The sequence below is a fragment of the Dromiciops gliroides genome, chromosome 3 (genome assembly GCF_019393635.1).
Source record: "Dromiciops gliroides isolate mDroGli1 chromosome 3, mDroGli1.pri, whole genome shotgun sequence".
NCBI classification, from domain to species: domain Eukaryota; kingdom Metazoa; phylum Chordata; class Mammalia; order Microbiotheria; family Microbiotheriidae; genus Dromiciops; species Dromiciops gliroides.
In genome coordinates, this window is record NC_057863.1 from 388813174 (window position 1) to 388836806 (window position 23633).

General features: G+C 37.5%; 1 protein-coding gene across 1 annotated transcript in view; it reads left to right on the plus strand.

Annotated features, from left to right (window-relative positions):
* EPB41L5 (erythrocyte membrane protein band 4.1 like 5) overlaps window positions 1–23293 on the plus strand; it is an 87635-nt gene extending 64342 nt beyond the window's left edge. The window contains 9 exon segments of the mRNA XM_043998003.1: window positions 2046–2115; window positions 2643–2659; window positions 8287–8338; window positions 8340–8443; window positions 10221–10327; window positions 11011–11038; window positions 18116–18158; window positions 18688–18803; window positions 22487–23293. Of these exon segments, the coding sequence (XP_043853938.1) occupies window positions 2046–2115; window positions 2643–2659; window positions 8287–8338; window positions 8340–8443; window positions 10221–10327; window positions 11011–11038; window positions 18116–18158; window positions 18688–18803; window positions 22487–22667 (718 nt within the window). The 3' untranslated portion in view covers window positions 22668–23293.
* Window positions 23294–23633: the final 340 nt, after the last annotated feature.

The following is a 23633-nucleotide window of genomic DNA, read 5'->3' on the forward strand; positions in this document are numbered from 1 at the left end:
GATAAAGCTTGTTAATTTGTCTTTTAGAACAAAATTTAAAATTTTAAGTTGTCTACCAAAACAGGCATAACCATAATGAGTGAAGGCAAAATTTATGTGGCCAGTTAAATATGCTTCTATTAATAGACTCCAAGTTGAGATATGGAAGGTCTTTGTAGAAGCATATAAAGAGTGTCAGCACATATCAAGAACCTGTGATTTTATCCCATTACTGATACAGATCTTAACCTATTTATAGTCTTACTGATTTTCCTGAGATTTAGAGTAGTTAAGTGATTTCCCATTGTTACACAGCTAATAAGTATTAAGAGGTACTTAAGCACAAGATTTTTTTATTCAATGTTCAGCAATTCTCTACTAAGCTGTACTGTCCACCTCCTAACTTTCAGTCTCAGCTTTCCTTATCCTTTCCCTTTTCCCTGTGTGAGTAAAATATCTCATAGCTAATACAGAGTAGAAGTATTTCAAGAAATTTGGGCACGCCTGGAGGGCCAAAAATCAGTAACTATTTTCGTATAGCTTACAAGTTAAGAATGGTTTTTACGTTTTTAAATACAATAAAACAAAAAAAAATGTAAAAATTCTTCTTAGCTCATTGACCATAATAGCAACAGAGCAAGGAGTTATAGTTTGCTGACCCCTGGTGGTATAAAGTAAATTTCATTTATTCATTAGTTTTCTTTATCAAATTAGAGATATTTTTATTTCCAAAGACAAAAAAAAAAAGAGAGACCCAGTAGATTGAGTAAAAGAACTTTTGTTGTATTATGAATGAAGAGGTAGTAGGGACCTCAAAAGGCATCTATCCCAATCTTCCCATTTTATAGATGAGAGAATTGAGATCCAGAAAGATTTAGTAGCTTTTGCCCATGGTCACAGAGCAGCCCATGCTGACTTTGGGACCCTGGGCAAGTCACTTAACTTTTCAGTGTTCTAGGCCAGAGATACCACAGTTCTCAGAAAGTTCCCTTGGTAGCCTGAATCAGATTAAAATGTAATTGGGAGGGGCGGCTAGGTGGCGCAGTGGATAGCGCACCGGCCCTGGAGTCAGGAGTACCTGAGTTCAAATCCGGCCTCGGACACTTAACACTTACTAGCTGTGTGACCCTGGGCAAGTCACTTAACCCCAATTGCCTCACTAAAAAGAAAAAATTAAAAAAAAAATGTAATTGGGAAATGTTTAACGGAATACATAGAAATACTGTACAACATAGATAATGTTAATTTGTGGTTTTCCAAGTCAGTATGTGGCCAGTGATCCAATTCTAACTTGAGTTTGATACCACTGCTCTAGGCAGTTCTCTAAGGCTCAAACTCCCTATCCCTATTCATAACATGTTTGTTTCTGTCTTTATAGTTTACTTATAACAATGGCTACAACCCAGGTTTTGCAGTTAATTATTGCTTACTTTACCCTTAAGTAGTATGCTAAGCAGAGAAGTTACAAATGCAAAATTGAATGCCTTCAAGCAGCTCACATTCTAATAGGGAGAGGTAAAGCAGAGTGGCTTGACAAGCTTGTTTGCTTTGGGAAGTTTCTGTACTCACTACATTTTAGGCTTGCTCCAACTACTTTACTTCACTCCACAGCCATCTTCTTGCCACCCACGGTGCAGCTATACCCTCTACCCTGCTGCTGTTAGTCTACTCCCCTGGAGTTATACTTGCCATCTAAGTAACTTTCCAAAGTGGTCCTGGGACTGTGAGGAGTTTGCTGGAGAGAGACATGTGCCCTCAGCCACATGTGCTCATAGCTACCATGAAGTCTTTTAATACAAGATGTCGTTCAGATCAGACGTCTTGTTTTTACCATTTTGGATGAGTCAATTCCTTCCTTATAGCTGTTCTTTTAATTCAAAATTAAATAAATGTCAGTTTTACTTAGAACCAGAGAGTTCTGAAGTTGGGAAGCACTTTTGAGATCATCACACAGTTCAATCTTCCCATTTAATAGTTAGGAAATTAAGTTACCTGTACTGTTGTATGTCAGATGCTTTTAAGTCCTTTATAAGTATCTTTATTTAATCTGCTTCTTATTCTTACAGGCCCAAGATTACCAGATTGGACTTCAAAAAGAACAAATTAACTTTGGTAGTTGTGGAAGATGATGAACAGGTAGGATTTTTATAAACTACCATGGAGCTGTAAAGTAACTTTAAAATAATCTAGGCTGGTGGTTCGCAGTCATCTTAGGTTTTCAGGCGCACAGGCCCCCCCCCCCCCATTTTATGTTTAATGAAAGAACATGAAAAAGCACATGTTAAGTTTAGCTATGCCAAGCCCATAGTATTAGAACAAAATTCAGGGATGTTCATTGGGTGGTATTGGTGTTAAATAAAGACAACAATTCTTGGAAAACACTTGGATATTGAGGACCCCTTGTGGTTAGAAGAACCCTCTTCTCTCCCCAGGGGCTCTCAGCTTATGGGTTTGGAATTACTGATCTAACCCTATTCCTGCTTTTGGGCAAATTGTCGCAGAATCACTCCCCTTTAAAAAAAGACAATCTATGAGAAAACTAATTGTTTCCCTTATGTAAGTGCCCTTTCAAGTTAAGGAACTACATCTCATGGGATGATAGATTTTGTGCTCTGGTGAACCTTAGAGATCATCTAGTCCAAGCCCGTCATGTTATTGACAAGGGAAAGAAGACCAGAAAGTAGATGTAAGCCCTGACCCCCAGCTGGACAGTCTAAGCAGAGGCAGAATTCAAACCTTAGTCTTCCAACTCTGGATCCAGTATTCTACCAAACACTTTTTTATTTTTTTATTTTATTTTTTTTCCCGTTACATGTAAAGATAGTTCTCAACTTTTGTTTATATAAGCTTTCCAATTTCAGATTATTCTCCCTCCCTCCCCCCTCACCTAGACAGGTAATCTGATATAGGTTTTATATATATAAGCACACACACATAATAACATTAAACATATTTCTGCATTAGTCATTTTATAAAAGAAAAATCAGAGCAATGATGAAAAACCTCAAAATAGAAAACATCAGCACCAAAACCAAAAGAAATTGTATGGTTCATTCAACATCTACTCCACAGTTCTTCTCCCCCCCCCCCCCCCCCCCCCTTGGATTTGGAGGTCCTCTTCTATCATGAGTTCCCTGGAACTCTTCTGTACCATTGCATTGGTGAGAAGATCACAGTAGATCAACACTCAATGTTGATGATACTGTATACAATGTTCTTCTGGTTCTGCTCATCTCACTCATCATCAGCTCATGCAAGACCCTCCAGGTTTCTCTGAACTCCTCCTGCTCATCGTTTCTTACAGCACAATAGTATTCCATCAAACACTTTTTTATAAACAGGTATAACCAAAAGGGAAAATATTGTATGTTGGAGAGGACGTGGGAAAACTGGGACATTAATCCATTGTTGGTGGAGGTGTGAATGGATCCAACCATTCTGAAGAGCAATTTGGAACTATGCCCAAAGGTCTATAAAACCGTGCATACCCTTTGATCCAGCTAATACAATACCACTGCTAGATTTATATCCCAAAGACATCCCCCAAAAGAGAAAAAGACCTATTTGTACAAAAATATTTATAGCAGCTCTTTTTGTCGTGGCTAAAAATTGGAAATCAAGGGAATGCTCATCAATTTGGGAATGGCTAAACAAGCTGTGGTATATGATAGTGATGGAATATTATTGTGCTATAAGAAATGAGAAACAGGACAATTTCAGAAAGGCCTGGAAAGACTTGTATGAACTGATGTATAGTGAAGAGAGCAGAAGCAGGAAAACATTGTGCACAGTGACAGTAATATTATTTGATGAAGAACTGTGAATGACTTAGCAATACAGTGATCCGTGCCAATCCCAAAGGACTAATGATGAAATATACTAAACACCTCCAAAGAAAGAACTGATGTTCATTACAAGACTGAAGCATCCTACTTTTCAATTTCTTTCATTTTTCTTTTATCATGTTTTCTTATACAAAATGACTAATATGGTCATGTTTTATATAAATAACACATGTATAACCTATATTTGATTGCTTACTGTCTCAGGGAGGAGGGAGGGAAGGAAGGAGGGATAGAATTTGGGACTCAAAATTTTAAATAAAAATGTTTTATCAAAATAAAAAAATTAAACTATTAATAAAAGAATAGATCAAAGCTACCCCCCAAAACAAAACAAAACAGAAATAGCAGAAACCTATACCAAATAAATACTGACTTCAAAAGTTTCTGTTTGAGTCTACCTTATCAACTTTTACATTTTCTAGACAAATATTTCCTCTATACATCATCTCCATGGTATACCAGAAGTATGTAATATTTGTTTGAAAAGCATCATGCCCTTTTCAAAGTTGTTGGTTTTTTTAAAGAATTTTTAAAAACTTTATTTCTTATTGTAATGAAAGTTATGCCATTTATTTGTAGATGTTAGTGAGTGACAGCTGAGGCATCTCATCTCTTTATTTTCTTCTTTTCTATCTTCTCCTGAGCATGATAATATTGAACACTGCTACATAGTCCTATTGGGTTGCTGTTCATCTGTTCTTTTATGCATCCCTGAGATAATCTATAACTTTCTCCATAGTGACTATTCCAAAACTTTTCTCTCCCCACCCCACCTTTCCTCTCATTAGCAATACCTCTTACTGAGGAAATGAGACCCATCTACTGTGAGCTCTGCCTTCCTCACTTATATCATCTCCCATTCTCTCCTCTATTCCTATCTCTGAAGAATTGGTCTTTCTTGCCAAGGCTAACCCCTCGTTTGTCTTCTTGATATCTGCCACAAGCTTGTTTTCTCAATTATTTTGTAGCCTTACCTTGTACCACCCTCCCCCCCCCCTTTTTTTTTTCAGGCTCTTGTTCTCTTTGCTGTCTATAAAAATATCCATGTCTTCTCCATTTTAAAGAAACTTTTGCTTGGCTTTTCTGCCATCCCCTCAAAGCTGTTGTCATAAATTCTTCCATTTCTTCCTCTCCCATTCTAATTTGGCTTTTGACCCCAACAATGAAAAACTCTTAGATTGCCAGAGATCTCAGCCACTAAATCCAGTGGCCTCTATTTGACATCTTTGTAACTTTTAATATTTCTTCCTTGACCTTTGTGTCCCTTTGCTCCTGTATGTCTCCTTCTGCCTCTTTGACTGTCACTTTTTGTTATTTTTTGCAGTCTTATTATTTGTCTTTTGTTTACTCCCCCAAAGCTCAGTCCCGGACCCTTTTCTGTTTTCTCTTGTTGATCTCATGGGTTCATTTATAACTATGCAAATCCCTCCCCCCCAAAATCTATGTTAAGCTTTTATCTCTCCTCAATTCCTGCCCTCTCCTGACAGCTGCCTCCTTGAAATCTTCACTTCGATGCCCATAGACATTTCTGATAAAATACCCAAAGCAAGAACTGATCATCTAACCTTCTAAATCTGCTTCTTTTCTGAGCTTCCCTGTTCTTGCTTGAGGGTAGCACCATCCTTCCAGTTACCCAAGTTTGCACCTCAACTCTTTCTCACTCGTAATTCCTTTTGATTCTATCATCCTCACATGTCTTACAAGGACCATTTCTTTTTTGTAGTATTCTCAGCACCTAGTATAATGGACAACGTAATAGAAGCTTGTTCATTAACCTCTTGATCCACACTTCTCCCTCTACATAGACAGTTAACTCCCCAGTTCAGGTTTTCTGCATTCTTGGCTGCCACTCCAAGTTACACTTGTGGCCTATACTCTTCTACCTTTCTCTGTCATGCTGAATGCTCATACCTCATTGGGTCACTCCTTCTCTGCCTGTCATTTAGAGTTTTCCTCCATCCCCCCATCAGATATATTTCCTACGATGCCCTCAACACACTGACTGTTTAGTCAGATTGGCCTCCTGGATGCCCCCTGACCTCCCTGCATTTGCCAGGCTGTTTTCCAGAGGCTTTGGAGCCCTCTGCTGCTTTACCTCCACCTCTTAGAAACTGTTCGATTACGTGGAAAGTCCTATGAGAAGCATTTTCTGATTCCCCAAGTTATTACCACTATCTCACTCTTCAAAATGTCTTTGCATTTACTTCTTCCTGTACAGATTATGTCTCCCCAGTGAAATGGAGGTTCTTTAAGGGAAGGGATGGATAGTATTTTATTGTCCTTATGCCCCCATCATCTGTGCAAGTGTCTTACCTGTAGAAGATGATTAATAACTGCTTGAACTTAATCGAAGAGTTAGCAAGAAGTTTATAAATATTTCTTGAGTTAAATTGAATGAGTATTTTGTTCTCTCCTTTATTTTTTCTCATTTTTTGGCCAGCCAGTGGCACACAAGCATGAATTGCTATATGCTGATCATGATGAAGGAAGGACTTGGAGGCAGGATACAAGAACCCACGAACCCATTTGGGTTCTTATAGCAGCTTTTCTGTTATCTCTGTAATTTTGAGCAAATTCTTTCATCTGCTAGACTCCAACTTCCCTATCTGTAAAATGAAATAAGTAAAATATTTCATTTTGAAGTCCTTTTTCAGAAGTGTGAGACATTTTGGAAAGTCTGTTCCTAGTAACTGTGGCTGGGTTATATTTAGGTGTGGTCTTAATCTTGATAAATGTTATTTATGTACAAATGGCCTGGTCATGCACATAACCCAGCCATTCACTGAGATGATTATTCAGTCTCCCATTATTCTGTGTGATGGTTCTCAGTAAATCCTTTTAAAAATCGGCCCCCCTGAATGGGCAGCCAGGTGGCTCAGTGGATAAAGCACCGGCCCAGGATTCAGGAGGACCCCAGTCGGACCTGAGTTCAAATCTGGCCTCAGACACTTGACACTCACTAGCTGGGTGACCCTGGGCAAGTCACTTAATCCTCATTATCCCTGGAGTGGGGAAGAATATTAAAAAAAAAATGGGCCTCCAGATACAAGCCTGCAGTAATCCTAATCTTTCTCTTGCCCTTCCTGATTTCATCATCAGGATTAACACATGTCATAAATCTGCTTTCCAGTCACCTATTCGTTGTAGGGAATATCTTTTTGCTGTGAACACTGTGTAACAACTGAAAACCTCTAAAGTTTTCTATGAGTACAGCACACCTCAGTTCTTTTCTAGTTGGGAGAGGGCAGTGGAAATCTTAAATTTTGTTTGAGGGTTAGGGAATTTTCTGTACTAAGTAATATTTTTTTCCTTTCTTACCATTAAGGGTATTCGAGGGGCAGCTAGGTGGCGCAGTGGATAAAGCACCGGCCCTGGATTCAGGGGGACCTGAGTTCAAATCTGGCTTTAGACACTTAACACTTACTAGCTGTGTGACCCTGGGCAAGTCACTTAACCCTCATTGCTCTACCAAAAAAAAAAAAGATTAAAAAAAAAAGGGTATTTGAAATGTACACTGCATTTTGATTTAAGTTTTGGCTTCTGGTCACTTGTCTTCAATATATACTTATTTCGGTAGATTTCTTGTCTGATGACTCATGCACAGTAACTGAAATATTCTTGGATCAATACCAGTGTAGTGAGAACAAAAGTAGAATTAGTATAAAGTTGACCCTTGCCAAATTACCTTAAGTAAATATCCTAATAGGCCTTTATTTAATATCTATATGGGTTATGGTTTTAACTGTGTTGTCTTTCAGTAGATATTGATCATCTTAAGAGATAGCTTTATCTTACTAAATATTCTAGCCTTTATCTCAGTTGTATGAACTGTACAGTTTAATTTATAAGTAAAATCAAAAGTGAAATATCTCTTTAACTTTTGAAGGTTCTAGAGAATTTTATGGCATATAACTTACTGTAGCATGCTTTATAAGAAAGCTGACATTGTTTAGAAGAGTACCCAGTAATGAAATGCTAGTAAACCATCACAAAACATAATGGTATTTCCTCTGACTAACTCAGGCTTTTAAAAATATTGTTGTTAAAACTTACCCTTCGATATTTTTCTTTTTAACAGCTTCTTTTGAAAAAAATAGAAAAACTAATTCATCTTCATTGAGAGGAGTAGGGTTGAATTAGATGATGCTCTTTCCCATTTTTATGGTAATCTCACAGTTATTTCTCTTATTAGTGCCAAGGATAATTTTTTATTATATGCAAATTGCAACTATACACTATAGAAACCTGAACCACTTACCTTAAACTCCTTTGGACTTAGTTGGAAGATAACAAATAAGTGCTTATCTTAGTTTGTCTTAGTAGGAAATAACTGGATATTTAGATTTTTTAAAGTTAATGCTAAATATTTCCATCTTGAATGTTCATCTCAACATTGTATGTCTTGGCCTAATAAACCTGGCTTGCTTATTTTTGTTTGTTTTCTAGGGCAAAAGAGCAGGAGCACACATTTTGTCTTTAGACTAGAGCACCCCAAAGCTTGCAAACATTTATGGAAAATGCGCTGTGGAGCATCACGCTTTCTTTCGTCTCAGAGGACCTGTTCAGAAGGGGTCTAGCCGATCGGGATTTATTCGTTTAGGTTCACGGTTCAGATACAGGTCAATTTCCTGTTATACTTGGTGTCTTTTATTGAAACTTAGAATGTTAAAGCTAGAAAGAACCTTGGAGACCTAGTTCAATCCATTTCTTTTTAGACAAGGATGTGAAGCCTTGAAGCCTCCTTTGTCCCATGAGCAGGAAAGAAAAGTAGTTTTCATTTAGAGGCTCAGAATTCATAGGCAATCAGTTACAAAGTATCGGAAGGGACAAATGAAAAGAATTAAATATTAGGCTTAGAATGTACTCTAAAGAATCATGGGTGATTTTATACTCACTGTTTAAAAAAAATAGCACAGTTTCTTCTCACTAGAAATTTTCGGAGGTTAGTCTCTTCACATCTAATAGGTTGGATGTTTGAAGAAGAAAATAATTTCCTTAAAATATTTCTAAATAGTGGTAGGGATAGGGATTAGACCTTTGGTTTCCTTAGGGCAGGTAAGTGACTTGCCCATGGTCACACAGCAAGTTTATCAGAGGTGGGACTTGCACCCAGCTCTTTTGGCTTTGAGACCAGCTCTCTGATCCACTATACCACAAGGACAATTAACTGCAAAAGCTAACAATTCATTTTCTGCCTCACCTTCATTTCCATCCAAAAGAGTCAAAATTTGTAAGTTCTTAAATTACTTGATAAACGTAAGGCATTTGGGTTTGCCCTAAAATAAACATGGACAGGGATATGATAGTATAAATTTTCTTTCTCCCTACCAATGTATTTCCCACTCCATCTCCCAAGTTGCAGGAGGATGCTTAAGATGATAATAATTGTAAGTCATAGTTTATTGTAGCAATTAAACACTGTCCAGCTGTCCAGTCTTGGAGGCTTATTCCCTCTTAGTAATAACATCTCCATTTAGAGAGGTGATACCCCACTCTGGGTTTCTCCTGGGAACACTACAACTTAGCTCATTTTCTAGGTTGTATCAGTTCACCTACTAACAACTAAGCCAATCAACGAACATTTTGAAAATACATTTTATTATTATTATTATTTTGTTGTTGTTTATTCTGAGGCAATGGGGGTTAAGTGACTTGCCCAGGGTCACACAGCTAGTAAGTGTCAAGTGTCTGAGTCTGGATTTGAACTCAGGTACTCCTGAATCCAGGGCCAGTGCTCTATCCACTGCGCCACCTAACTGCCCCTGAAAATACATTTATTATTGAAAGAGATAATGCATAACTAGGACAGAAACTGAGGTCAAGTAGCAAGGAATGCATTCACAGCATTAATAGGAAAGTCCCTGTACTGTGGTTTAATTTGGAACTATTTTCCTGAACCCAGTCTGTGATCTCCACTCATTCATGCAGCCCAGTCAGATCACCACAACCCTTGCACATCCTACCCTAGGAATCTTTAAGTACTGGTTTGTTTGCCACTGACATTCCAGACTGATTCCATAGAGCATGGCTAAGCTTGGGGAATCCCCTGTCATTTGTCCTTGAGATGCAGTAGTTGCTGCTTGTGTCTACCATACTCCCAGAAAATTTTCTTCTCTTTCTCCTTCTTTATGGTCCTTTTTTCTCAAAGTCAAACCTGCAGTGTGCTGTCAGTAAGCACACCATTCTGGAAAATGGAGTCTTTCCCCGCTGTTACCATGTCTGCCACATAATTTCAGAGCCACTGGTAGTCTCTTAAATGTGAATTGAATAATCCTAAGCTGGGGCTTTGAAGATGAACTGGCAATTGTATTTATATTTGTCCATCTAGTATGTATCAGGTTATCCTCAACCAGAGATTTCCTGCTGTGTCTTGTAATTTGTTTTACTTTTTTACAGTGGGAAAACTGAGTATCAGACCACCAAAACCAACAAAGCAAGAAGGTCAACTTCCTTTGAAAGACGACCCAGCAAACGGTATTCCCGACGAACACTGCAGACGAGAGGTAGAGTGTGACCCATTTCCATTAGCAGTGCCACTACTCACCATTATATTTCTATTAACTCCTGTCCTGTATAATTTATTTTAGAAGTAGTGGTCACATGGTCATAGGATCATGTTCAAGGAGGCTTATCTTGGACTCTCCTTAACTAAAATATTTTTTCATTGTAATGATTGAAGTCTAGCTTTCTTGTGTACTCCCTCATGAGTTAGTGGAGAATATGTTGTCTCTGCTAGAGACTAAATGGCCCATATCAATCACTCATATTTACATAGTCCTTTATCTTCACAATGTGCAGTTTAATTTTTGTAGTTGAGGTAGGTGGGGAGGCTAGTATCATCCCCATTTTGCAGAAGAGGAAATTGAGATTCAGGAGTTGTAACCTTTGGGTCACAGAAATAGTGAATAATAGTGTCTCCCTTTGAATCCATTTTATCTCTTAAATTGATTGGTTTTTAAAATTCTTACCACCCTATCCTGTCTTTCTGATTCCTACTGTAAGAGTCTGAAATTTTGATGTTCTTGTCAAAGGAAAACCTTCCCTGAGATTGTGCTTAGTTCTTTAAAAGTTATGCTGACACTCATTCTCTCTATCGTGCTTTCAAGTAACACTTTTGTTTTGATGAACAGTTAAATAATAGTTGTGAGACTAATTAGAATCAATCTTTTCCTCCCCTTATTCCTAGCAAATGCAATGAAACCTGAAGAATCCAGGTGAGCAATATTTTACATAAGTATTAATTTCAGCTTTTGGAATTGGAACGATCTGCTTTTGGAACTAAGATGCGTAATTAATTTTTGCACTTGTAAAATTATGTTTGGTACATCAGCAGGTATTTACTAGGTGTCAGATAAGGTGCTTACTATTTGTCAGACATTGCTAAAAACAGCATTATATTGGGGCAGCTAGGTGGCGTAATGGATAAAGCACTGGCTCTGGATGCAGGAGGACTTGAGTTCAAATCTGGCCTCAGTCACTTGCCACTAAGCTGTGTGACCCTGGGCAAGTCACTTAACCCTCACTGCCCTGCAAAGCAAATAAATGAATGAATGAATTTGTGACAATAGAGGGAAAGCACTAGAATTAATTGGATCAGGAAGGACTTCCCATAAAAGATAGGATTTTAGGTAGAATTTGAATGAAGCTAGTAGTCAGAGATTGGAGGGAATACTTCCAGGCATGAGGACAGAATGAAAAAATCCAGGGTTTGGAGTTACAGGGCATAGGAAGAGGTTGAATGGCAATAGATTGTCATCAGATGAGGGGATTTCAGAATTCATGAATGTGGAAATGCTAGACATGTAGGTAGGATGAGCAGGTTATGGGAAATTAGTAAGTTGGGGCATTTGAGGGAGTATTTATTTGTAGATTGAAATCCTTTAGGAGGGCTGGGATTGAGGAGAGAAAATCTGTCAGCTAGGCCCTGAACTCATTGAGGAAAGAAGGAGAGTGTCCTGAAAGTCAGGAGACCCCAACCACCAGAATGCTGACAGTAATTTCCAGTTGTTATCTGACAATCATGTATTACTCCTCAAATTTTAGAAGAATTCTTTGAAGATGACTTAAAGCAGATAATTCACATTTGCTAATACTGATAGGAATGTTTTTTGTTTAGAAGGCATATACTAGTCACTTCATTGTTAGTGAAATCTAGAAACTCATGTCTGTCTTTTTGAGGTATATTCCATTTTCATCTACATAAACATTTTATATTACAACTAAGGCCCCAGAAGTAAAATACCCTTCTCCATTCAAACAAACAAAAAGTAACTGATTCCAGAGTAACACTGAGAGATGCTATATAGCTGGTACTTATATACTTTAGTTTTTAAATAGTACTTTAGTACTTTAAATAGTATATAATACTTTAGGTTTGCAGAACACTATATTATCTCATTTCATCCTCACAAGTATTTTGTGAGTTAGGTACTCTTATTCTCATTTTACAATTGATGAACCTGAGGCTGAAAGGGGTTAAGGGATTTATCCAAGGTCTCATAGGGAGCTACTAAGAGTCTTAGGTAGGATCCGTACGCCAAGACCAACACTACCTACTACAGCCCCTAGATGCTATACCTGCAAATGCTGTCTGTCTGTATTCAAATATATGAAATTATTTATGTCAGAAGTGCATTTTATCTTAAACTGTATACATACACAGATATGTGTGAATAAGTTTAGGCATATATCTCTGTTTATACATATCTTTTTTATATCACATTTGGTTTCAAAATATATACTACTTCCCTACCTACACAGTGATCCAACTCTTACAACAAAGAATAAAAGAGAAAAAGAGAGAGAAAACGTCATTCAGTAAATATCACCCAAGTCTAATAATATATTCTGTGTTTCACATCCATAGGCTCCCCTTGATTCTCTTCATTCTTCCATAGTCCATTACATTGATGCACCACAATTTGGTTAGCCATTCCTTGCTTTCTGGGCATCTATTTTGTTATAATTATTTGCTACCACAAGAAAATGCTGGTGTACAATGCCTGCGTGTAATCTCTGTCTTTTTCAAATACTTTCTCCCCCCCCCCCCAATATTCAAATCTAGTTTTTTTTTCAAGTTTGTTAAATGAGTAAATTAGTTAGCTGTCGTTTTGGTTGGCTTACTTCTGTCATAACTCCAAAATTTTTATTTGCCTGAAAATGCTGAAGAACTACATCTTTTGTAAAAAGTAAGTGTGGATATAAGAAGTCCCTGATTTTTTTCTGTGTTTGTATTTAGCTAAGTTTAGTGATTGGTTCCACACCATTACTAAATGGAATGGTTTCTCTGAAAATTAGAACAGATAACTCTGGTTATTCCATGTAGTATATGAACATCACTCAAGACATCAGAGAGGGGAATATGTGGGGAATATGTTCTTGAAAGCCATGGAATCATGGTGTATCTCTTTGGTTCTACATTCAGATACTCATAGTGACTAGTTACCCTTGCAATTATACATATGTATTAACCTTTTTGCTTCATTGAACCATGGCAAACGGAAGGTTGTTTGTTCAGGGCCACAGTTTGACCTAAAAAACTTCTGACCTTGTATTGTGCAGATTGAATAAACCCCCTACTTGAAAACTACAGTTTGAAATATGTTTGCTGTCATGCCTTGCTTCTTACTTAATCAATTGCGATTCACCTCTAATCTAAATTATCATGCTTAATACAACTTACATTTTAGCATCTTAAAATATTTTACTCAAATTTAGAAGGGAACCAGCCTGATGGTAGAAAAATAGAGAGAGAAATTGTGGGTGAGATTTTGTATGAAATTTGCAGTGAATTGATGAGAAAAAAAAAGGGTCAGAACAGAGTAAGAAGAAAACACTGCTTCCACTTAATGCATAATAGACTTTGTTCTTTTTGGGGGGGGGGCAATGAGGGTTAAGTGACTTGCCCAGGGTCACACAGCTAGTGTCAAGTGTCTGAGGCCACATTTGAACTCAGGTCCTCCTGAATCCAAGGCTCGTGCTTTATCCACTGAGTCACCTAACTGCCCATAATAGACTTTGGAAAGGGGAGATCCTCTTTGGACCCCCTTGATAAGTAATGTTTTAGTTCTTAGCAGAATTCCCCTTTAGAATAAATTAGGTAGGGACAGCTAGGTGGCACAGTGGATAAAGCACTGGCCTTGGATTCAGGAGGACCTGAGTTCAAATCTGGCCTCAAACACTTGACAATTACTAGCTGTGTGACCCTGGGCAAGTCACTTAACCCCAATTGCCTCCCTTAAAAAAAAAAGCCTACAAAAAAAAAATAAATTAGGTAAAATTAGAGTAGTGACCATTGTTTTTTGTGAATACTATAGGAATAAGGATAAGAATGATTTGGAGAGTAAGATTTAATTTCTTAATGTCTTCGTTTGGCATTTTTCTCCCCTCTCTCTTGTATTATGCTTTCTCATTTCTTTATTTTTTTGGCCGGTATGCCAGACTATTATTGTAAAGCATCTCCCTTCCGCCATTCTCACTACCCACAAGTAGTAAAAGGTTAAGGAAAAAAATTAAGAAAGTTTTACCTGCAGATTCTAGATATATTGGATTTATATCCTGTAGTATCATGGATTCATAAATCTAGAGTTGGAAGGGATCCAGAAGTAAGCTAGTCTAACCTGACCTAATTTTACAAAAGGCCTTGTTTCTACTTTGATCCCAGTGTTGTTTACGATGTGAGATGCTGTCTCAATAGTCTTGGGAGATGTTAAGGGCTAAAATTCTAGCTAAATTGTCTAAAATATCTAATGAGTGGTTGCCAATAAATTATAAGCTTTAGCAAGAGTTAGGTTTTTAAGCATTTATTAAAGAGAATAAGAATTTGGTAAAGAGAGAGAGAGAGGCCTACATTCATCTATCTATTAAAGGGAGAGCGCATTTCTAGCTCCACTCTCCTCCAGAGTCCCCAGGAAAAGGCACTAGTCTGAGCGCCAGGCTCTTCCTTCTTCCCCCCACCAGCAAATGTTATTTCCTGACACCAAAGAAAAGACTCCTGGTCTTGCCCTCAAAGACCTTCACTTCATGGCGCAGCTTTTCTACAGTAAGTCTCCAGCAAGTGGTATCACTCCAATCATTACAGAGAAAATAAACATAACTTTTATAAGGGAAAATTGTTCCTGCCTAATATACTTAAATGCCAGTTTATTATTCTTAAAGAGTAAAACGTAACCCTTGATGACAGTAACTGTTAAATTTTTGTCATGCTTCTCTTTGTTTAAGATCATAAATGCCAACCTGTCATTTTTACTTTGGCTGAAGCATAATAGATTGTGCTATGACCTCTTATTCTGACTCTCATATGTCTTTCTGTTTCAAGTGTATTTCTTTTTCTTTTTTTTTTTTTTAAGTGAGGCAATTGGGGTTAAGTGACTTGCCCAGGGTCACACAGCCAGCAAGTGTCAAGTGTCTGAGGCTGGATTTGAACTCAGGTCCTCCTGAATCCAGGGCCCGTGCTCTATCCACTGCGCCACCTAGCTGCCCCAAGTGTATTTCTTTTAAACTACATTGTGTTGGATTCTGGATTTTAATCCATTCTGCTACCCTTTTTCATTTTATGGGTGAGTTCATCCCATTCACATTCACAGTTAAGAGTACTATGTGTTGGGGCAGCTAAGTGGATAGAGCACCGGCTATGGATTCAGGAGTACCTGAGTTCAAATCCGACCTCAGACACTTAACACTTACTAGCTATGTGACCCTAGGCAAGTCACTTAACTCTAATTGCCTCATCCCCCCCCCCCCAAGAAAAGATTACTATTTTTTTCCCCTGTTATTTTCTTATCTTTTTTTTTACTATGTGCCCTACTTAAGAGCTTGTTTTACTTCTAAGCATTATCTCCCTTAATTTAGTCTTCTTTTTATTTTCTGCTCCCTTTCTCTTCACCCTGTTCCCTCCTGTACTCCTCCTCCTACTTCCCTTTTAGATAATGTGAATTTCTCTGTTTATTCTTCCTTTCTTGAACCAGTTCATATGAGAGTGAGATTAAAGTATTAATTTCTTCCCATCATGTCGCCTCCCATTGTATAAACTCTTCCATGTAAGCCCAATTTATGTAAGATAGTTTGCCCCTTTATCCCTCTCCCTTCTCTCCTTATGCATTTTTCTTCCCACCCTTTCATTCTTCTTTTGAACTCATTCATATTATAGAATCACACCCAGGCTTTCAAATTAGATTCCTTATAAGAGACTTAGTGATGATAAAAGTTCTGAGAAGACACATATATGCTCTCTCCATATAGTAATGTAAGCAGTTTAACTTTGTTCAGTCTCTTATTATTTCTCCCCCATGTTTACCTTCTCTTGAACCTTGTGTTTTAATGTCAGATTTTCTGTTCAGTTCTGGTTTTTTCATAAAGGAAGCTTGAAAGTCTTCTCTTTCATTAAAGTTCTATGTTTTTTCCAATGTAAGATTATATTCCATTTTACTAGGTAGGTTATTCTTAAGTGTAATCCAAGATTCTTTGCTTTACAAAAGATCATAGTCTAAGCCCTCTGTTTCTTTATGGTGATGGCTGCAAAATTTTGTGTGATTCTGAATGTGGTTCCTCTACAGTACTTTATTTAATTCTTCCAAGAATTCTTTTTGGGTTTGTGTCCAGTCTGTGTTTTACTTTGAAGCTTTGCTTTAGATGTTTTCAAGACATTATCTTCTGGGGCAGCTAGATGGCACAGTGGATAGAGCACTGGCCCTGGATTCAGGAGTACCTGAGTTCAAATCTGGCCTCAGACACTTAACACTTACTAGCTGTGTGACCCTGGGCAAGTCACTTAACCCCAATTGCCTTACTAAAAAAAAAAAAAAAAGACATTATCTTCTTTGTGTCTTGAGTTTCCTTGTAATTGGAATAGATCTTTATGGTCAGGTTCTTTTTTTTTTTTCTCATTCTTCATCCTACTTCTTGACTTTGGACTTTATGTTAGTTTCCAAATAACTTACAGGTAGTAACTAAGGCTTAGGGGGAAGAAGTGGAAAATGGTATGGTGAAAATAGCCCTTTATTTGGAACCATAGGACCTTAAAATGCTGCTTCTACCACTTGGAAAAGTCATTTAATCTATCTGGGTCTCAGGTAACTCATTTGTAAAGTGAGCCATAAAATCTACAATTTATAATGAAACAAGCCATTAAGGAAGACTTATGGGGCACATTTATGGTTAGAAGAATAAATAGTTGATCGTTCCCCCAGGGATCTGTTTTAGAACCAGTTCTACTTGTATTTTATAAATTATTGGAAGAAACATGCACACCATGAACTCAGGGTTTGAAGTTAACTGTGGCTGGTACAAGGGGTAGGGGGAAAGAGGGAAGGTGATCTCTGAGCACATTGGGAAGTGGCAGAGAAACTGCAAGAATACCTTGAAATGGTGACGTTTGGCAAGGGAGTGTCATAAAGTGGCACCTACTGGTAAAGTCCGTGATGAATCAGTCAGTCACATAGGAAAAGAGAAGAGCATTTTCATGTCTCTAGATAGAAGAAAGTACTATAACTTGCCCCAAAGGTAGAGATTATCAGCCATTGCCAGTTGAATCAAGTCTTAACTTAAAGCACATTTCCTGCTAATATATGTTGAAGTAGATATGATAGTTAACTTCTCTGCACAAAATCGGTGCTACTTTCTTGCTTCCATTTGATATAATATACAGATAAAGATGTATGTATGGGGCAGCGAGGTGGCGCAGTGGATAGAGCACCAGCCCTGGAGTCAGGAGGACCTGAGTTCAAATGCAGCCTCAGACACTTGACACTTACTAGCTGTGTGACCCTGGGCAAGTCACTTAACCCCAATTGCCTCACTAAAAAAAAAAAAAAAGAAAGATGTATGTATACCATTATCCCTTCTATATTGCCATTTTCTCCATTGCAATTTCAATATGTTGTGTGTTGGGATAAGAAATTAAATGGGGATTTTGTGGAAGGTGTAGATGACACGTGATGGTCAGCAGACTACCCAGAAAAAGTTTTGAAACTCAGAATGCATAAAATATATGTGTAATATGTATAATATAGCCTATTCCCAAATACTTAACCCATATTTTTTTTTACAATAAGGTACTATAAACGCCCCATGGTGGGGGAGAGGTGGGAATTCAGACTTCTTCTCTGGTTTGAAGGGAGGGCCAAAAAGTTTTACTTGGATTTTCCAGATCAAGGGGCACTGTACCCCAAACCCCTGCACTGTGGAAGGGATAACTATCCATACAGAGATATCAGTATAGGTAAATGGAGAACTTCTGATAACTATAAATTCTGCAATTAAAAAAATAATTTTGAATTTTTTTTCCTTTGTAGTCTCCAGAAGGATGTTTCAGCCCAGAATAATGGATCCCAACAAGTAAGAGCATCTTAGGATTTTTGAAATATACTTAACAGCAAGAATTTTTAGGCCAGAAAATTTACTTTTCTCTTGTATGTTATTTTATTATTGCATCTTCAGGTCTGTCCTATTTATTAGAAAGATCAGTGGACTTATATTAGGGATATCAGAGGTCTGATTCCACATGTTAATGGTTGAGTTTGGGCAAGTCACCCTCTCTATGTGTCAGTTTTGCTTTCCATAAATTTAACTTTATTATTTTATCCTATGTTTCTGATTTACTGGATGTCAAAAAGACACATCTATTATTTTTTTTAAAATTTCTTAAGTCTGCAAAGAGAGATGTTTTTAAAAATACTTGAAGCTCCTCTTAGAGTTTCTATAAATCTTAGGCTACCATTTGCATTGCCTTCGTCCACCATACAATCAGTATTCAACTTTTGGTAATTTGTCCTGTTGGTGTCATTTCTCTTTTCTCCTCTATATGTTTTTGGCTGCTTGCTCTAAGATATTTAGGTAAAATTATTTCCATGTTTTGTTCTCTAAGGTTAGGGGTACGAGGTCAACTATGCCTGTAATCTCATCCATTCCTTCTGGTCCTGTTCTGGTGGAGATAGAGAATCTTCCAAGGAGTCCAGGAATGAGCCACAATGACAGGAAATGGTTTGTAAACCCTTGATTCCAGGGAGAATGTCACTTGTATGCATGCAGTCCAAAATACTTAACCATACCCTGAATTTACATATTACTTAAGACAAACTATTCATATTTGTGATAGCACAGTGAATATTTAATGACAGTTCAGCTCTGTGGGGAGAGGGGTGTAAAGTTTGTAGGTGAGAAGGATCATAGAGTCTTGTTTTATGTAAGGGACCTCCTGACTGCTAGCTGCCTGTTAGCTTCAACTCAAGTTGTTCTCAGAGGACTTGCTGTGGTATTTTTCCTTAAAGGATGCTTCCATGGCACCTTTCCCAAATTGCTTCACCTCAGTTAAAAAATGTCCCCAAATATATAGATTATGACCATAACTTGTTACTTGTGGAAGTTACTTCTTCAAAGTAACATGAATATAAAATTTTTGAAGTGATCTAAGGGGAAACTAGTAGAAAATAAGCTTCACTGAGGCTGCAAAATCCAACTATTTAGAATCAGGGATATTCCTAAAGAATGAAAGGCAGGTAAAAGATGATGAGAACAAAGTCTTTTTGAATTTTGAGTTATTTTACATCTTTTCCCAAGATTGATAGCAAACACATAGATATGAATAGTTTGCCTACTGGGTATAATCAGTGGTTCTTCTCTTTCTTGAGCAAATGAAATGAAAGCAAGATAAGCTTCCTTAGCAATATTTAACTTGGGTGGTTTGCAATAGGTGTTGCATGTATTCCATTATGTTAGTATGTAAAGACAAAATAGATAATCAAATGGATTTTTCTTGTCTTTCTTGCTCTTAGTTTGTTTAGTATCTGAAACCTAATGGGTTGTCTGTGGTGATCTCAAGGTTTCATTCGGCTCTTTATGCAAGCGGCTCTTCCTTCTCGGTGGTGGGCGAACGGTGGTTGGTGATTATTTTCGTTCAGTCTTCTCCGTTTGATTTTTAAAAAACTATTCTTCTGGCCTAACTGCAAGGTGCTTTGTGGACACTGGGTAATTCCTTAGTTGGAAATGTTTTGACTTCAGCTCCAAATAAGTCTGACCTATTTTTTTTAATGCTAAATGATTTACAATTAAGACTACTGAATCTCAGAATTAGTTGCCTCTCCTCATCATCCCTTCCCTTAAGTCTTTAAAATTATTCCATAATGTCTAGAACATAGCCATATTTGGTTTATTTCCTAGGATATTAGTACTTAATCCCATTGGCAAGTAATAATCTGTACTCAGATATACTTCAGCTGAAATAGACACGAGTCAATCTTTGGAAGCTAGTTACTTTTATAGCTTATGAATGTGCAGTCTGCCCTTTGTTGTAACACCAAATATTTATTGAGCTAAAAAACTCTAACTTATAGATATGTGTCTGCTAAATAAAATTGTGCAATTCCTACTGAGTTAAGTAGAAATGACTGTCAGAAAGAGGAGAGGTATTGGGTTTGATTGAGTTTCAAGGGTAAAAAAAGAAAAAAAAAAGAACAATTTGGAGCTGTGTGTCATCTTCGTATATTGTGCTGGGACCTACTAGGCTGGAATGGAGCAAAATGGTTACACTGACAAAACATAATGAGACCCCTTGTGCCTAATCAGAGGGATGCAACTGAATGAATGCTGTCATTTCTTGGGAGCTGATGGATTTTTCTGCCTTTAATCCAAAATGCTTACTGTCCATAACTGGCTCATTTCTTCTGCATGCTTGACTGTTGATTATTGTCAGTTTTTGTTTGTTTTAAATTAATAATATAAATAGGCCTCCTCTAGAAATGAGTAAATTGGTAGGATTTTGAAATGCGGCTTGGGCGCTTCAAAAATTGGGAATGACAGTGGTAGAATTGTCTATACATATGTTCCATTAGAAGTTTCACCTTGGAGCAGCTAGGTGGTGAAGTGGATGGAGCACCGGCCCTGGAGTCAGGAGTACCTGAGTTCAAATCCGGCCTCAGACACTTAACACTTACTAGCTGTGTGACCCTGGGCAAGTCACTTAACCCCAATTGCCTCACTTAAAAAAAAGTTTCACCTTCCTTTCTCTCCTTCTCTAAGTAAAAGTACTGCCTCTGCCCCCACCCACTCAACTCCATGTGCCCCATAATGGTGTATAAATGGTCAGGATGGGGGATATTTGGTTTTTCACCTACCAACACATGGGAAAATGAGACTCAGGGAAATCACTTTCATAGAACAGTAAAAAACAAAGCAAAACAAAAATTAGCTTCTTAAACTAGATGTGGCATTTTGGAAGCATGTTTTTGCATATGAAACCTTTCTGAGCTGACTCCTGTGTCCAGAAAAAAATATATAGGCTATTGATTTAAATTTTGTGCATCCGCTTTTAGGTGAACACACATGGTTCCCAATGAAAGAAGACAAAGCAACTCCTACCGCCCTGCCCGCCCCCCCCCCCAATGCTTCCAAGTTCACTGTATATCATATATTGAATATCTGAGGAATGAAGTAGGTTTTATTGTCATATAATGTTGAGGGACCCGTTTTGAAAATACAGATTCTAATGTAGTTAAAAACCTAATTCTTTCCTATACTCATTCTTAGTGTAAAAAAATTGGTTTTTGCATTTAGCAAATATGAGCTAGCAAACATTACCTTTCTACAGGAGGACTATTATAAATATTAATGAGGGAGCTTTCACATTAATTTTACATAATCATGTGTTTCTTCTTGACTTTTCAGTTGTGATTACTAAGCAGAGAAATGCATGTACTAATGAACATATTAAACTTTGTTTTTCTGAAGGGAGCAGAGAATCTGATTACATTGTCTGTGCCTGATGTTTTATTTTAATGAAGATTGAGAGATTATTGGTAATTGGGAAAGACAATCTCAAATTCACATGCTAAAAATTATTTCCCACAAAACAACTAAAGCTTCCTAAATTCATCTTTCAGGTTCCTAGTTCCTGTTATTTCTTATTTTAAGAGTGGTGCTTGGGGGGGGCGGCTAGGTGGCGCAGTGGATAAAGCACTGGCCCTGGAGTCAGGAGTACCTGAGTTCAAATCCGGCCTCAGACACTTGACACTTAACTAGCTGTGTGACCCTGGGCAAGTCACTTAACCCCCATTGCCCTGCAAAAAAAAAAAAAAAAGTGGTGCTTAACACCTTTCATATGGGTTTCTGTCCTTGTGGCAAAATCAGTTAGAAGACTGGACATTATCAGTTTTATGAAACACCCAAACATTGTTTCAGTTCCTACTTTAAATTGCAGCATCAGGTGTAGGTACAATGTGGTACTTTGCTCTTTAGTGAAATCTGCTCCACAAACCTGGAATTGTTTGCACTTGGGAAACCTATCTTCTTTCTGTAGCTAGTGCTCTAAGCCTCTTTTATTTTTTCTTCTTTGAACTGAGTGAGATACCATTATTTTTTAAATTCTCTACTTGCATGGAATAGAAGTTGGTTTCTATTTCTGAGTTGCCCATTAAATCCTTTAATACTGCTGTGTATAAACCAGCCTTTTTGTACTAGATCTCAACATTGATGTTTGACATCTATAATACGGCAGTAGTAAAGGGGTTAGTTTGATACATGTGAGTTTGTATGTGTCCTTTCTCTCTGTTCCCACGCAGCGCACTTTTTCCAAGTCCCCTTTTGTCACCTCATCTTTTACCCCTTGTGCTTTCCACCCTGTCTATTTCTAATGACTAACTGTACTCCCCTCCCACTCCCCAATCATCCAGGCTATCTGATGCCAGTGACCGCTGTCTACGTGGTGGAACCCAGTGGAGCACAGGGGCCTTGCCACCACCCCAGGCTGCTTGTAGAAACTACACTGACTTTGTCCATGAACGCAATGTGAAGAATTCAGGAGTCCATCGTGATGTTGACTATACTGTCCATGCAGCCATGACTGAAATATAATTGGCGGTTAGCCTGATTTAAGGCAGTGGGACTGCTTTTGTGATGCCATCTCGTGGTATACTTTAACTAAGATGCCTTAAATCAAACTGAGGGAAGTTGAGGGGAAGCCAGTTTTAAGTGCCAAGTTTCCCTTTGTGTGGTGCTTTTTTGTACTGAGCCCTTTTGAGAAAGGGAATAAGAAGTTATGTGACACAAATAATAATGCTAAGTCTTCTTGCATTGAAAATGGTATGCATATTGTAATTTTAAGGTTTCCTTAATTTAAGTATGTTAGGTCTTTATTGATCAGTGGGTGCCTTAGCAGGTCTCTGTGTATGTATGTGTGTACATGTGTACACACTTATGTATATGTGTGTGTGTGTGTGTGTGTGTGTACACACATGCATATGTATGCACATATACACATATGTTCCATTCACCTCATAGTAAAACTATCATAGATTTCTTTTTATTTGGGAGAAGAAACCAAAAGCCTTAAAATTTGGAAGGAGTGGCATATATTTCATCATTTATGTACCTAAAGATTTTTATCTTAGTCGTTTATAATATATATTTTGAAGGAAAGAATGTGACTTAATTTAAAAAAAATAAAATGCTGCTTGTAATCAGCCATGTAGAGATGTCTAAAATAGGATTTTAATCTACTCTTAATAGTAATTTTGATAAAATATTTCAGTTAGTGAAATAAATTTGCTGCTGAATAATCATTTTAAACAAAGACTACTTTTCTTTCTTGTTGTCTACCTTTTTGAGGGGTTGACAAAGTTTTCTTGGTCTTAGCACCAGATTCATAGTCTTGTGTCAGATACAGGGGAATGTACTCTGATAGGTATTCTGTGTATCCCCTCTTAAACTTAAAAAAAATTTTTTTTTTTAAATGGAAGCAGATTGGACATCAATTCTGATTCTTGGAATTCTCTGTTGTGACTTTAAATTGTCATACTCATTTGGTTCAGTTGGTAGAAA